At 30.7% G+C, this 14,186-nt stretch overlaps 2 protein-coding genes across 8 annotated transcripts; both read right to left on the bottom strand.

Moving 5' to 3' along the window:
• Positions 1–4,287: 4,287 nt before the first annotated feature.
• LOC126679193 (uncharacterized) lies at positions 4,288–6,469 on the bottom strand. The gene is made up of 3 exons (XM_050374173.2): positions 6,148–6,469; positions 5,847–5,890; positions 4,288–5,315 (listed from the first exon to the last, which is right to left on the bottom strand). Exon 3 carries the CDS (start codon positions 5,267–5,269, stop codon positions 4,862–4,864), a length of 408 nt encoding a protein of 135 aa, XP_050230130.1. The 5' UTR covers positions 5,270–5,315; positions 5,847–5,890; positions 6,148–6,469; the 3' UTR covers positions 4,288–4,861.
• A 1,418-nt stretch (positions 6,470–7,887) lies between these two features.
• Positions 7,888–12,911, bottom strand: LOC126679182 (uncharacterized). Of its 7 annotated transcripts, XM_050374153.2 has the most exons (6): positions 10,068–12,910; positions 9,889–9,936; positions 9,680–9,774; positions 8,880–9,533; positions 8,390–8,515; positions 7,888–8,280 (listed from the first exon to the last, which is right to left on the bottom strand). In XM_050374153.2, the coding sequence occupies exon 1, from the start codon at positions 12,789–12,791 to the stop codon at positions 10,092–10,094; it is 2,700 nt and encodes an 899-aa protein (XP_050230110.1). In that variant the 5' UTR covers positions 12,792–12,910; the 3' UTR covers positions 7,888–8,280; positions 8,390–8,515; positions 8,880–9,533; positions 9,680–9,774; positions 9,889–9,936; positions 10,068–10,091. The 7 variants fall into 7 exon arrangements, with proteins under 7 accessions (XP_050230110.1, XP_050230114.1, XP_050230106.1 ...); XM_050374157.2 differs by having other exon boundaries at positions 9,680–11,596; positions 12,272–12,911; XM_050374149.2 differs by having other exon boundaries at positions 9,889–12,910.
• Positions 12,912–14,186: the final 1,275 nt, after the last annotated feature.

Genomic DNA, 14,186 nt, shown 5'->3' with positions numbered 1-14,186 from the left:
TTTACACTGTTTTTAATGATTTCAAACAGTTTAATAAAAAAATTCAAATAATTTTAAATAGTTTCACAGATCAAAAAAATATATACATATAAAATAGTAAAATTTGCAATATGTTGATAAAAACATTTTCAAAAGAACATTTTCAAATATTTATAAAAGTTTCAAACAGTTTGAAACGGTTTTTAAAACAAAATTTTACAATAGTTATTAAAAAACATTTTATAAAATATCTCAAATAGTTTTCTTATAACAATTGTTAAAAAATAGTTTGAAATGATTTTCATATATTTTCAAAAGATTTTACACTGTTTTTAATGATTTCGACCGTATGTATGCTTTTGTTTTTAGTGTGGTATTTATTATTTAATTTATAATTATAATATACATAGACTATGATTTAAAAAATAATAATTTATTGCGAACGAAGAGAATTAATATTTTATGATTTAGAAGAAGGTAAAAGGATCAAATGAGCCCTCCATATCCTTTATGTTTGCAAAGTTTTTAAAACACACTTAATGTTTTAAAAACATCTCAAATGAATCCCTCCTTCAAACACTGTTTTAAAAATCGTCAATTCTTACTCAGGTGGAATATAAAAAAAATTCACATTGAATTTGAGAATCAAAATATTCCGCTCGATAAGTTTGCGAGCCTAGTCGAGTTTTACTAAATTTTCTTCTTCTTATAATTATACATATATAAACACAAGCTGAATCGAGCTTGAGTTTCAATTATTTTATTGAGTTGGAGATCGAGCTTCTAAAATGATACTTTGTTAAGTTTGAATTAAGTTTCAAACTTTGAACTTTAAAATAGAATCGACTTTTGAATGTGAATGTATTTTCAGAATCTACTCGATTACTTTGAAAATATCAAGTGATAAAAATGTTCCTTGATACGAGACAAATTTTCCAATACTTCAATAAGTCATCTCATTCGGTTAATTTGGATGGAATAATCGAAACTCGAAACCGACAAAAATACAATAAAAAATTAAAAAATTCGTCTTATTCGGTTAATTTGGATAATTTAAATTTCAAATCGAATCAAAAATTAAAAATCTACATTTTTTAATCAAAACTGAACCGACTAAACCCAAACTTATAATCAAAATGACCAAAAGTCACCAGCTTGGTCAGTTAATTTGGCCGATCGATAATTTTGCTCACCCTTACTTGAGATATATATGAACCTATTTATATTTAAAAGGTGTATTTGAACATATTGACAAGGCGTATTTGAACTTTTTCATACATGTACATTTGAAGTTTTTCATTGATGAATGACATATTTGAACCTTTTTACAAACTAGTTTCGCATTACGTGCTATACACGTGGCTCGTAACGTAACTCGTAAATGAACATATTAGTAAATTTATTATAATTATATCAATTTTTTTATTTATAATTTAATATTAAATTAATTTAAATTTTTTGTAAAAGTATAATATATTCGGTTATTAAATTTTTTTCTGTAGTGAATTTATTCTTATTTTGGTTTTATAATAACCATAATTAAATAATTAACTTAATTTTATTAATAATATCTTTAAAAATAATAAGATAAAAATTTAAATAATGATATATTGACCAAATATAAAATTTTAATTTTGTTGTTCAATCAAACTAAAAGATAGGTATTCCTACTAATTTGGAGACAATTTAGTTATTTTTTACATATTAAAAATTAAATTGGAGATAATTTAGCTACCTATTCTAATTAGAATTTTAATTATAATAGTGATTAATTAAATAACTAATTAGTTAATGACTATAAAACTTTTATTTAGTAGTAAACTAAAAATGATTATTCAGTAAATTTGCCTGCCCCCCCCCCCCCCCCCATCCGTGCTTTTATATATAGTATAGATATAGATGAAGGGCATATTTGAATCTTTTCATATATGAAGTGAATATTTGAACTGCAAATTAAAATTAAGAGCATATTTGAATCACTTGTTTAAAAAGTTACGCTAGATTTCGGCTAAGTAAGAATTGACGGATTTTTAATGATGATAAAAAAAGAGCTTATTTGAGTTTTTTATTAAAAACAATAAGTGTGTTTTAGCACCTTTCCAAACATAGAGCGCTGATTTGATTCTCAAGACTAATTAAATACTATGAAAAACATCTTCGACCAAAGTTATATGAATTTATTTTGACAAATATAAAAATTTGTTAACGTAAATATTTTACTATTAAAAAAATTATAATTTTACATATTGTTTAATTACAAACTAAAATTTAAGTATATATTAGAAACAAATCTAGATACAATCAATTTTTTTTTCAAAGGTTATTCGATTCTAAATCTATGTGTGTAATTAAGAAGCTAATTTTGTTGGCAAAGTTGACACATAATAATTAGACCAGAGATGCCTTGGTTCTACTTTTTGTAATATCCTCCCATTTGATTTGGTTTGATTTTTGTTCAAGTATAAAAACTAGTAGTAAAGAATATTTGACTCAATTTCTTTTTAATTTTTCTTTTTAAAGGGGGTGTCTGATAATTATTTATTTTCTGTTTCTTCATTTTGCATCAATTCACATTAGAAAGTGGATATATTCTTTCTATTTACAGTAAAAGATAATGATTTCCACTGTTTAAAAAGGCTACGGAAGCTTTAGCATGCTTTCATTGGTTGATGTGTACGAGCTCCATCATTTATTAATGTTATAGTACCTCTTTATTACTTTATTTAAGGGTACAATTGAAACGAAAAAATATAAAATAAAATAAAATTGATCAATTTTCAATATGAAAATATGATTGCAAAAAGAGTTAAAAAGTCGGGTATTTTTAAGACATTAGACTTCAATATAATTATAAAAATTTAAAATAAATCTTAAATTATAATATTCTAAAATTAATCGTACAATATTTAATTGAAATAATGTTGTAATTAAATAATGATAAATTAAATTCTTTAACAATTTATTTTTTTAATTCAATAATTATATTTTAACTAATGTATCTTATGTTTTAGTTATTTATGAATTTATTTTGATAAAATAATTTTTTTATTTATTATTAAGGAAAATCAAGTAGTCCAATTTATCATTTTTTTAAATTTAATTAAGGAAACAAAAATAAAGTATAAGCGCTAAACAGCAAACTGTTAGGTCGTGGGTTTGATTCCTCCCACAAGCGCTCTCCCTTCCTAAATTATCAAAAAAAATGAGTGATTCTCTCTCGTGGGAGTCAAACGATCAAAAGTCCGATGGCGCGCCTCAATCCACTAAAATAAAATTATTATCAGTTATGTAGTATTTTCTAAGTGGATTAACATTAACATATAATGGTTACAAATCGAACCGAATTAAAAAATGTCCTCATTTTGGTTCGATTTCAAATTAATTTTTATAACTAAATAATCAATCGGTTTGGACTAGAAGAGCTGGTTTGATAATCAAACCGACCAATGCACATTCCTAATGCTACCTTATTGCATTTATCTCCTATTACATGCTTCTGTTTTGTAGTTCTGCAATATTACACCACAGTTCTGGAGGTAAGTGTTTCCCAAAATATCCAAAGTATCATTTTTTTCCCATTTAAGTATTAACTTTCTTTTTTGTTTTTGGTGATGGAGCTTTCAGTTTTTCATTTTATTTATCAAACTTTTATCTTTTCGAATGGGAGGTCTCCCGGCCAAAAATACTCAAGTGACTGCCATAAAATATTTATTTTTCCTAAAAACTATGTATGTATAGTTTGGCCTAAAAACTCTCTACCTAAATAGAATTATATATATGAGACAAGTTTTTAAGATAAAATTAGCAAAATATGATTGACACGTGTCAAAATCCACGGATGCATTTTGGCCGGAAAAAACTCATTTAAAGAAAGAATTAAAATTTAGAAACCTAAATGAAAAAAAAAAGTTTATTCAACAACAAAAAACGATTGCTTGACCCCTGTTTAGAATCTCGGCCTTCTGTTAAGACTTGCAGAACTCCGAGCAATCAACGAGTTATTTTACGTGCAGAAAAATTTGATTGATCCCATTATATGTTTTGCAAACAGAAGAAAAAGGAATACTAAAGCTAATTAAACTACCAACAGTTTAGTGCAAATATGTCCATGCTTTTCAGGATAATGACAAGTTATGTAGTATGAAAATGGAAACACCGATATGAAAAAATAAACTATAGAGTTTAAATGTTTTCATAAGTGTTCCGGCAAACAAAATAAATCGCAGACACGTAAGACTGGAAAAAGTTTCAGAGAAGAAGCTAACAAGATATTCATCCAGGCAGGAAAGGAGACAAAAAAGCATGATATTAGCAAGCAATATTCTTCTTTAAAGGAAGAATGAAGCTTTTCATTTGTCATAACCAAATGTAATTATCACAATTCTAATAAGTCTATGCAGCTTTAATGAAGTATAAACTGTATAGCTAATATCATAATCTTCAAATCGACATTCAGAAGTATCTACTCCTAAGGAATTGAATCAGCGATTAGAAATACAAAAAGCATATACTTAAATCAAATGCCCAAACGGAGTAGCTCCTCGTGATGGAGATTACCAGAGTCTTGCATTCTGAATCTATACGGCCTTCGTCTCTATATCGCAAATCTAACTAGGATCAGCAAGAAATCTAGACAAAGAAACAACACGAAAACTATTGCTTCTCTTGAATCTGATTTCATGAGCTAAACACAATTTGATAGATACCATAGCTTTTACAAAGATTGGTGCTTGTCAACCAAAACAGATTCAAATAGTTTAATCATTTTGAGGAGGACAAATGGTGGAAATGAAATTTCTATACCAATAATGCGTATTGAAAGCAAAAAAAAGAAATGGTAGCACTCCGTTACCAAAAAGGAGCAGAGCCAGCAAATAGGATGTCACCAGCACTCGACAACAGCTTCAGCAGCCCGTCGAGGCTTATTTTTTCGCCTGCTCCCAATATGTCTAAACCCAGTACTCATTGTTGAATTACCACCACTCAATTTGTTTCCAACACCATTTTCCTCTTTCACCGAAGCTGTGCTTTCTTTAGCATGTACTGCCCTTTTTCTTTTCAATCCATTCTCGGCAGTGGATGGACTTTTAACATCCTTACAAGCAACTGATTCTTTGGCGTCCATGCCATCTTCCATTATCTCTGCAGTTTCTTCTCCATTATCATCCATTGTCGACCTTCCTCTTTTCTTATCAACAGCAGTATTTTCTTCTTTAACACTAACATGATCTTCATGTGAAGCGATAACACTAACACTATGCTTCTTTCCTTTCCCTCTTGCTCTCCCCATTTTCTGAAGTCGGCTTGAAGCAAAATCTTTAAACAACTAAAGATTCCTGCACATATAACCAAATCAAAGCCTCAGTCAACAATGATTTTAAACTTGCACTTCTGTATCAATAAAATGGAAACTCTAACAGAAAGTGAAAAGCTAAGATTACAAGCTCACAAAACGCAACGTATCACAGTTTTTCCATTAGCATAAGAAATGACAAAATCAATACAATCTATGAGCTAAACCAAATCGAAGAACTCTAATTAACAGCACAATTCCTCAACCTTACTGGAAATAGAAGATTCAAAAACTGCTCAAAAATTGCATTGATCTCATTTCTTCTTTGAAAGGAAAAATGTACACACTCAAAAGGGTTCTGCTGTGTTTAATTAATTGAATGCTATTCTTCCTAGTTCCTAAGCTAGGTAGCATGGACACGAACTCGGGGAAACGGGGCAAACTTTCTCTATGTAAAAATGAAGTTTGGTGTCCGAAACGTCAAGTGTCTGATACGTTTCCGAAACGAGACACGTCGATTGAATGAAGTGTCCGTGCAATCATCAAAATTATAAATTTCAATTCGTTTCCATACCTTCTTCTTTGGTAGAGGAATCAAAGCTTTACAACAACTCCTTCCTGAAAATGAGAACCATAAGACATTAGAAATATTCTAGATCGTTCTAGCAATTACAACAACACAAAAATGAAGTCCATTCCATGAAATTTGATAACCAAAAATACACGCTGGCTTCACTTTTGGATGAAATCAAGTGAATACAATCACAATTCAACAATTCCATTCTAAACCTGAGAATTAAAAGATCACTTTTTGTTCCTATATTCATTTCTCATAAGCTAAACACAAATAAATCTAACAAATAAATAATACTGACCTGAAAACAAATAGCCATTGCTTGAATCTCTGTAGATAATTAACCCACTTATCAAAATCTAACCTTTTCGATCAAAAGAAAACACTCAACAAACTAATGGGATCAATGGTCTTGTAAAGGATGCAAACAGAGAGCTACAAAGACAGTGAAAAGTGAAAAAAAAGATCTAAAAATGAGAATTTAAGCAGAGCCCAGATCGGAAGTGATGTGATTAAAGCAAAAGATTGAGAGTTTAATGGAGATTGGGAGCTGTTTGATCGGAGGCCAACAGAACTGAATACAAACTAACTGCACAACAGACACAACACAAGTGAAACAAAGGAGAAGTTGCAAAAACAGCCATTTGTTTTGGAAGAAATGGACTAATGACATCTTAACTTTTCAATTTTTTCTATTTTAATATTCCAACTTATTTTCTATTCAATTTAGTGTTTACATTTGTTAATTTCGTAATGCTTTGTACCTTGGACTTCTTTTGTTATTTCTGAAAGAGTGTTTGACTTATTCTATAGGTAATGCTAAATTGATTTTTTTTTTTAATGAGAAAGAAGCTAAATTTAATCTCTTTTCTTTTTGTGGATGTGAAAAAAATTTAATGCTTAATTAAGTTACTTAAAAAGTACAAAAGTTAATTAATACGAATATAAAAGATATATACGTACCGAATATTTTACCATTAAATATTTTTGTCATTCACAAGAATATAAATATTATCAATTTATTCAAAAGAGAAGTATGAGTAATTTATTTTTCAAAAATTTCATTTTTGTTCTTTTTATAATACCAAACTAATATAAAATAAATGGATAGATATATGAGAAAATGTGATAATATAAATATAAAAAATAAAAGAACAAAATAAGAAAGAAATTGGGTTATAATAAAATGAGGGAAGGATATTTAAGTTATTTTTTGTAACAATATTATTAATTATTTCTACATGTCATAGACACTAAATCACCAAATAACCGACAAATTTAGCTACTTAAAAAATAAAATAGAAAAAGTTTAATCACCATAAATGCATTTCCCTGCAATTTTTTCAAACACTTTTTTGGCAATTAATTTGATTTTAAAATATCCAAACAAAAATAAAAATCGAATTTCTATAGAAACACACACCAACCAATATTCTTCTAATAAACAAACCGTAGTTACGATTTTAGTTTGATTTAATTTCTAATCCGGTTCGATTTTTACATATGTTAGTGCTAAGTGTACTGTGTATCTCTGTTATTATGTGACATACTCATGACAAGTTGTGTAATTAATAAAAATAACTAACAATTAAATAGCACTTAATTATAAAGAAAAAAGTCGCCAATTAATTTGCTATTTAACGAGTGATTATTTTTATTAATTAGCACAAGATTTTTTTTTCTAATGAATGTCACATCATATCAATTGAGGCTAGTATAATATTAGTAAACGAAAAATCTAACAGGAGTATGTTTTAGTACAATATTATAAAATCTAAAATAATTTAAAATATATTTTATGTCAGAGAGTAATTGATATGATACATGAAATTTCAGGAGTTGAATAATCATATATTTCTCGTTCACAAAAAGTAATTATGTCTTTTACAAATACTATAACAATATAAAAGTTAATTTAAGAAATTATACATCAATTAAATAAAAAGCTAAAACTATATTATTTTTTGGAGGTGGTCTTCCACTTTCTAAAACAATTCAATTTAACCTATGCTTGTCACTCGAGGAAAGAAAAGAAGCTAAATTCATTTTCAACTCAAATTGTATTAAATTAATACTGCCAAATCCGTACATAAATATAAACTTAGCATTAAGAATGAATGATAATCGTTCATCAAAAAAGAATGAATGATAATCTGCTTGCATTCTAAGAGACTATGGGGAGGAGATCAACCATCAAGATATTGTTGATACCAAAGGAGAACGTGAAGAAGAATTATTCGAGGCTACCTGTGTCTTCGCTCGTCACATGAAGCTATATGTCAAATTTCCGATGCTATCTAAAATCCGTAGCAGTTGCAAGGAAAGGCGTCCACATTGCGGAGTCTACGTGTTCACTGCGGAGGAAGGTTTTGTGTTGTGGCCCCAATGGGATGAGTTCCTTTTACAGGAAAAGCTACAGGTTTGGACGAGACGCCTGCAGAAAAAAGTGTTGGTGAGGCAAACAGAGACAACTGATGAATAAAAAATGATCAGATCTAGTAAACATCCTTCGGAAAAGCTACTGCCAAGCTCCGAAAGCATACCCAAAGGCCTACAGCAGAAGATTGCCGAAACTGAAACTCTATAGAAAGAAGCGTTTCAGCCATTCACCGAGAAGTACTCATTGTTAGGAAGAACCACCATGTTTCATATTTGTCCGATTTATAATCCTGATGTCGTAGAATGCCATATTTCATCAATTTTTTAATGCAATTATTCACACAACTAGTTATTTTTTTTGCCAGAACACAACTAGTTATTGATTATGCAGTTATCTTACAGTCAAAAGGAGCTAACAGAAACAAGCAAAAGCTTAATAAAATGGTATACTTATGAATTAGCCAAGTACAAAAGTACGGTTCAAATGTAAATTAACAGGATCTAAAGCTAGCAACAACCAATAGAAAATCACTAGTAATGAATTTGAACTATATATTTAAACCTATTAAAGAAACTGGAGAAGTGTATTAAAGTACCAAAAACTAATAGATAAAACACAATCCACAACTCAAAATTAAATAATCATTCAGTCACCGTGAGTCGAGCAGTTATACTATGAATCAAATCAATATTTTGCTGAAGATGCAGTTGAGCACAAAATCCCTGAAGCAATTCTTCTTGCCCCTTAAGAAAATAAAGCTGCATAACGTTCATCAGTCGTCTGCTTTCATGATTTGTTCGTCTTGAGAAGGTATATATAATTAAAAAAACAAGAAAATCCATTATTTTTATTTTCTAAAACAAAACCATAATGATCAATTTGCAACTAAACATCATTCTTTCAAATAATGAACCAAAAGAAGAACATCAGATGAGAATATAGTAAGATTACAGTCTTAGGATTTGGTTTAGAATAATAAATTGAGGTTGGAGCCATGAGTGCAAACTAAAGGTCTGCAATCACAGATTAAGCTGCAATGAAGTTATTCAAAAATAAACAAGTTGAATAAAATATGTGAGATTGAAGATTAAAACTATGTAATATTTCTGCAGTAATATAAGAGAACAATAACACAAATACGGTGAAATCAGGAACCTATCATAAAAACTTGATGGATGAATGACTTGTAAAATAGTCCCATGGCTACATGTTTTCAGAGGCAATGAAACAGGAACAACAGTTCTTGAATTCCTGTAGCTTGCCAAGTTAATATTGATCTCTCCCAGAATGCTAGTTCTAGCAGATCCCTGAAAGAATGACATCATTTACTAATGCAAAAACCATTTAATAAACCAATTACATAGTTTCAATAAACTAAGATCAGAAGAACCATTATATATCATAATCAAATATCACACCATGGAAACAATAAGCTTAAAGAGGCAATCCTCACTTTGTTTGGAAGCATCACGTTGAGCAATCAAAAATGACTCTGATAAAGTCTCCGTCAATTGGAAACTTCCATTTCTTCTCCCGACCTTTTGCTGCCTGTATTTTCCAATAAATTGAGGGGAAAAGAACCAATAATCAACAAATAAATAAGTTAACACACAAAACTGGAATTTCTTTCTCAAGATAATTAAAAAAAGGTGCCATACAAACCAAATTTGTTTCTTGCTAAGGCTTTGTTTGTTTAACACATGATTTTTGCTGCAGATAAAATAAACAAGCCAAAATTCCATTGTTTTTACTATACAGGTCTTTCTGTTGTAGGTCAGTAAACATCGTCTTCTATTCTAAAAATAGAAAAGAAATAAGAAAAGTCTAAAAACAAAACTAACCAAACAAAGCCTAAGATTTCAGAATTAGTTTTCAAATCGATCACGAAAACCCTGAAATGGTTTGAATCCTTCTTGCCATTTTGAGAATTCCCTCTTCAACGAATTATAAGCTTTCATTTCCTTTGAGCTGAACTCCATGTCTGCAGCATCAAATTTCATGTGAATAGGACACAGATCATCAAATAATTCTTGTCCCATACTTTCCATCTTCTTGTTGTTTTTGGGGTCTTTTGCATGCACTTTTGCTAACATGAAACCAAATTTATCATCCTTGTGAACGGATTTGCTCTCTTTGTGACCTTCTACAGAGCCCAGTTCTGCAACAGGGCGATATAAACATAAAGGCTTCGGTTTTTCTGAATCAGCCCAAATATCATCTCTGTCATCGCCAAGCGAGACAGCATCATCATCATCATGATCACGAAGCTCAATAGTAGAATCTGGCATGGCCATTACTCTGGCCACTTGCATTACTTCCTTGCATTGATTGTTGAGTTCAATTTCTGATGAGAACCTACTAAATCCCTCCTGTGAGTTTGGGCAGCCATTACGTAATTCATGAAGCGTAATCAAAATAGGAAGAGGAATAACTGGCCCAACAAGAACCTCACTGCGTGGTACTTTACTTGACCACTTACTGCTTCGGCTTGATGGCTTCCTTAAGAAAAATGGAGGTAACTGGGGTATGTCAGGTACATCTAAAAATTCTAAAGCAACCTTCTTCTGGTCCAAAAGAGCTTCAAGAAATTCATTGTAGCTGGAAAAGGCAAGTTGTAAGAGTTCCATTGGCAAGCTTGCCCACATGCTACTCATAGCCACCTCATGTACGCTTGTTGGCAAGTTGATGTTGTTAAAAACAGCATTAATGGCAGGGAAAGTTCTAAACTTACCGAACCCGCACGTATTTAATTTCTCACACAGTATTTCGTGAAATTCTATACTAAAAGATTCTTTTTGTTGAGGATCCTCGCAAGTCTTTATCAGATTTAAGTCCAAGGCTTGGAGAAGGTTACCATTAATATACGCAGAGAGGTAATCCAACTTCAAATACTTAAATATTTTAGGAAACCTGTATTTCTCATTATCCAAGGAGAAAAGCAAGTTGTCTTCATTACACAACAATGGATCTCTATGACCTTCTTCTAACTTTGTAACCAAATCCCACGATGCATAGTATCTCTGTAATTCAAGCTTCCCTGAGGACATCAATCTAATCAAAGTAAATCCACCATATTCATCAGACTCAAAAAGCAACGATGAGAGATCTTTGCTTAAAATTCCAAAGCCCAAAATTCTCTCTTTCTTCTGCTGCCAATCAATCCACTCAGGAAGTGAATCCTTTAGAAACTCTTCTCTAACAAGACAATTTCCACATCGACATTTATTACCTGACAACAAAAGATCAGAAGGGAGCTCCCATGCATAGGAAGATTTAGAAATTTCTGAAATTTCTAAAGCAATTGAACCTTTTCGAGCAGGCAGAGATGGCCCGTAGCAAAACAGACTAAACTCGCAATTCCAAAATGATCCTAAAATAATGCCAAAACCAGAATCAGTTGCCCATTCATGCTCATTGTTTATTGAGTTCGACCTTAATTCAGACAGTCTACACACATCAATATAACATGGATTATCAAGACCATGAGCCCATTGCAACACTGCCCTCAATGGCTTGCGCACATCACATAGAACTAGCATGTTGTTAGAAGCCAAAACAAAATGAAAATGATCAGAAACTGCTTTGGAAAACGCTAGGAATTCCTTCTCAGCCGGAGCATACCGACCAAACATATCAATTTTCGCCAGACTAGTCACTTTAAAGACATCATACCTCCAATCAACCAGAAAAACAGCATCCGAACGCGCAACAATCAAAATCCTAGGATGCCAACTGAACTCACATCCCAGCCACCTACAATTCCTAGACTTACCCGAACCATCCCACAATACTTTCAACATAGTACCTCTAAAATACGAGTCAGACTGATCAGACTTCAAATCAAACAAAAACAACTGACCGTTCTCCAACAACACCACACTCTCCTTACTCAAATGAGGGCTCCAACAAGCATCCACCACAGAGCAACTCTTAAAAACCTTGCCACCAACATAACTCACAACAGGCCTTTCACCACTCTTAACACAAAACCAATGCACAGAATACGTAGTAAAAACCAACAAGTACCCAATAACAGAAGCATTACCTTCAAAATCCCCATCCGGGTTCACCAAAATTCCGACAATCTTTTGGTTCAAATCTTTATCAGCAACAAAGACGCCGCCTTTCGAATCCCCGACAGCACACAAGCTCCCATCTTTGACAGAAAGTAATAGAAACCCCACTTGATCATGGTTAAGCCCAGTTGAGAAAAACACAAGGACATCATTTTGAAGTGGGATTTTAAGGAATTGAAGATGGTTATGACCCAGCAAAGTCTCAGCGATTTCGTCATGGAATTGAGGGCCGAAAACGGAGGCAATGGCGGAAGCAGTAGAGTCAGGGATAGGAGCATCATGGGCAGTTGAAGTGGCGATGAATCTTGATAAAGAAAGATTTGGAGGTGGGTTTAGAATAGGAGGAAATAACGGAGAGTTGAAAAGCTGAGTTAAAGAATTTGGATTTGGGTTGAAGAAAAGAGGACCGGCTGAATCGGAGAGAAGTAGAGGTGGGTCAAAAACAATTCCGATTGGGAATCCAGATTTCCAGTCTTCTGATAAATCCATTTTTTGGAGTTTCAATCGGATTAATTGATGATCCACATTCAAGAATAAGAAGAAGAACGGAGTGAACAAGTTTTTCAAAATTGTATTGTTCAAATTGCATTACTAGTAAACGATAGCGCTGTACAGTAAAACAAAATTGCTAGGGTACAGCAAAATCTCTTACTTCAAATGGGTGATTAAAAATAAAAAATATTTTTTTATTTTATATATAATTTATTTAGTATTATATATTAATAAAATATTTTAAAAACTAAAATTTATTCTCATTTATAAAATTTAAAAATGTACTTTTGGTTCACACCAAATCAAAGAAAAACAATTTATTTTTTGAAAATCGAACCAAAATAGTAAGAATTTAATATTTTTCTAATTGAGTTGAGTCAGGTTTTTTAGTTCAATTTAATGATTTTGGCTTGGTTTTTATTGGAACTTAATTAAAAAAATTAATGTCTTGAACTGAATCGAACCGAATTGAATTTGTTTTCTTAAACATCAAATTTAACTGAATCAAAATGCTTTTTTTTTAAAAAAATTAGCCAAATTGAAATTTTAAGGATGTAAATTTTATAAATTAATCATATTAGACTCGTTGATTCGATTCGATCTATTATTTTTATTTGATTTATTATAGAATTTAAATAAAAAAATTATTTTCAAAACCAAACTGAACTAAAAATACGATTTTTTTATAATTTGATTATTTTAGATTGGTTTATATTAGGAGTTTATCTAAAAATAATTAGGTCCAAAACCGAATTGAAATTAAGTTTTTATAATATCAAATTAAACTTATTTATATTTTCAGAACAAATAGAATCGAACCAAATTTTTCTCTTGATGTTGATTTGAACCAAAGCTCAAGAATTTCGCTCAAATTATTGCTTATGAGTCTGTAGATTCTGTTACAAACTTACAATACCCCTTGTATACTTTTTTTTTTGATAAATACCCCTTGTATACTTGTTCCTCTGTAATTAATAATTTTAGTCTTATAATTTTCTATATTTCCTGCTAATGTTTTGACTGAAACAAGACTAGTTAATACCATCTGCATAAGATCAACTCAACATAAATTTCATATTCAGAACGATGAGGATGCAGGACATTATTTTTGATAGTGTTTGTAAGGCGGTGATGTTTTATAAGTCGACTCATCCGGCTTTTTCTTATTCTTATATGGATGTTTTTAGAAGTTTGTATTTCTTTTTCCATTTTTTTATTAGTTTTTTTGCCATTCACATTTTGTGGTTGAGCTAATACACATACCATTTATCAAAAAAAAAAAAATCAACATAAACCTTAGATGCATTTCGTCAAAAACTCTTAATGGTCAAATCAAAAATTTAAAAACTAACTAAGATGAAATTACAAGTAGCTAGGTTGAACAAAAAATAA

This window comes from Mercurialis annua, linkage group LG4 (genome assembly GCF_937616625.2).
Source record: "Mercurialis annua linkage group LG4, ddMerAnnu1.2, whole genome shotgun sequence".
NCBI classification, from domain to species: Eukaryota; Viridiplantae; Streptophyta; class Magnoliopsida; order Malpighiales; family Euphorbiaceae; genus Mercurialis; species Mercurialis annua.
The sequence above is the reverse complement of the archived record's forward strand: the minus strand, read 5'-3'. Positions and strand labels throughout refer to the sequence as shown.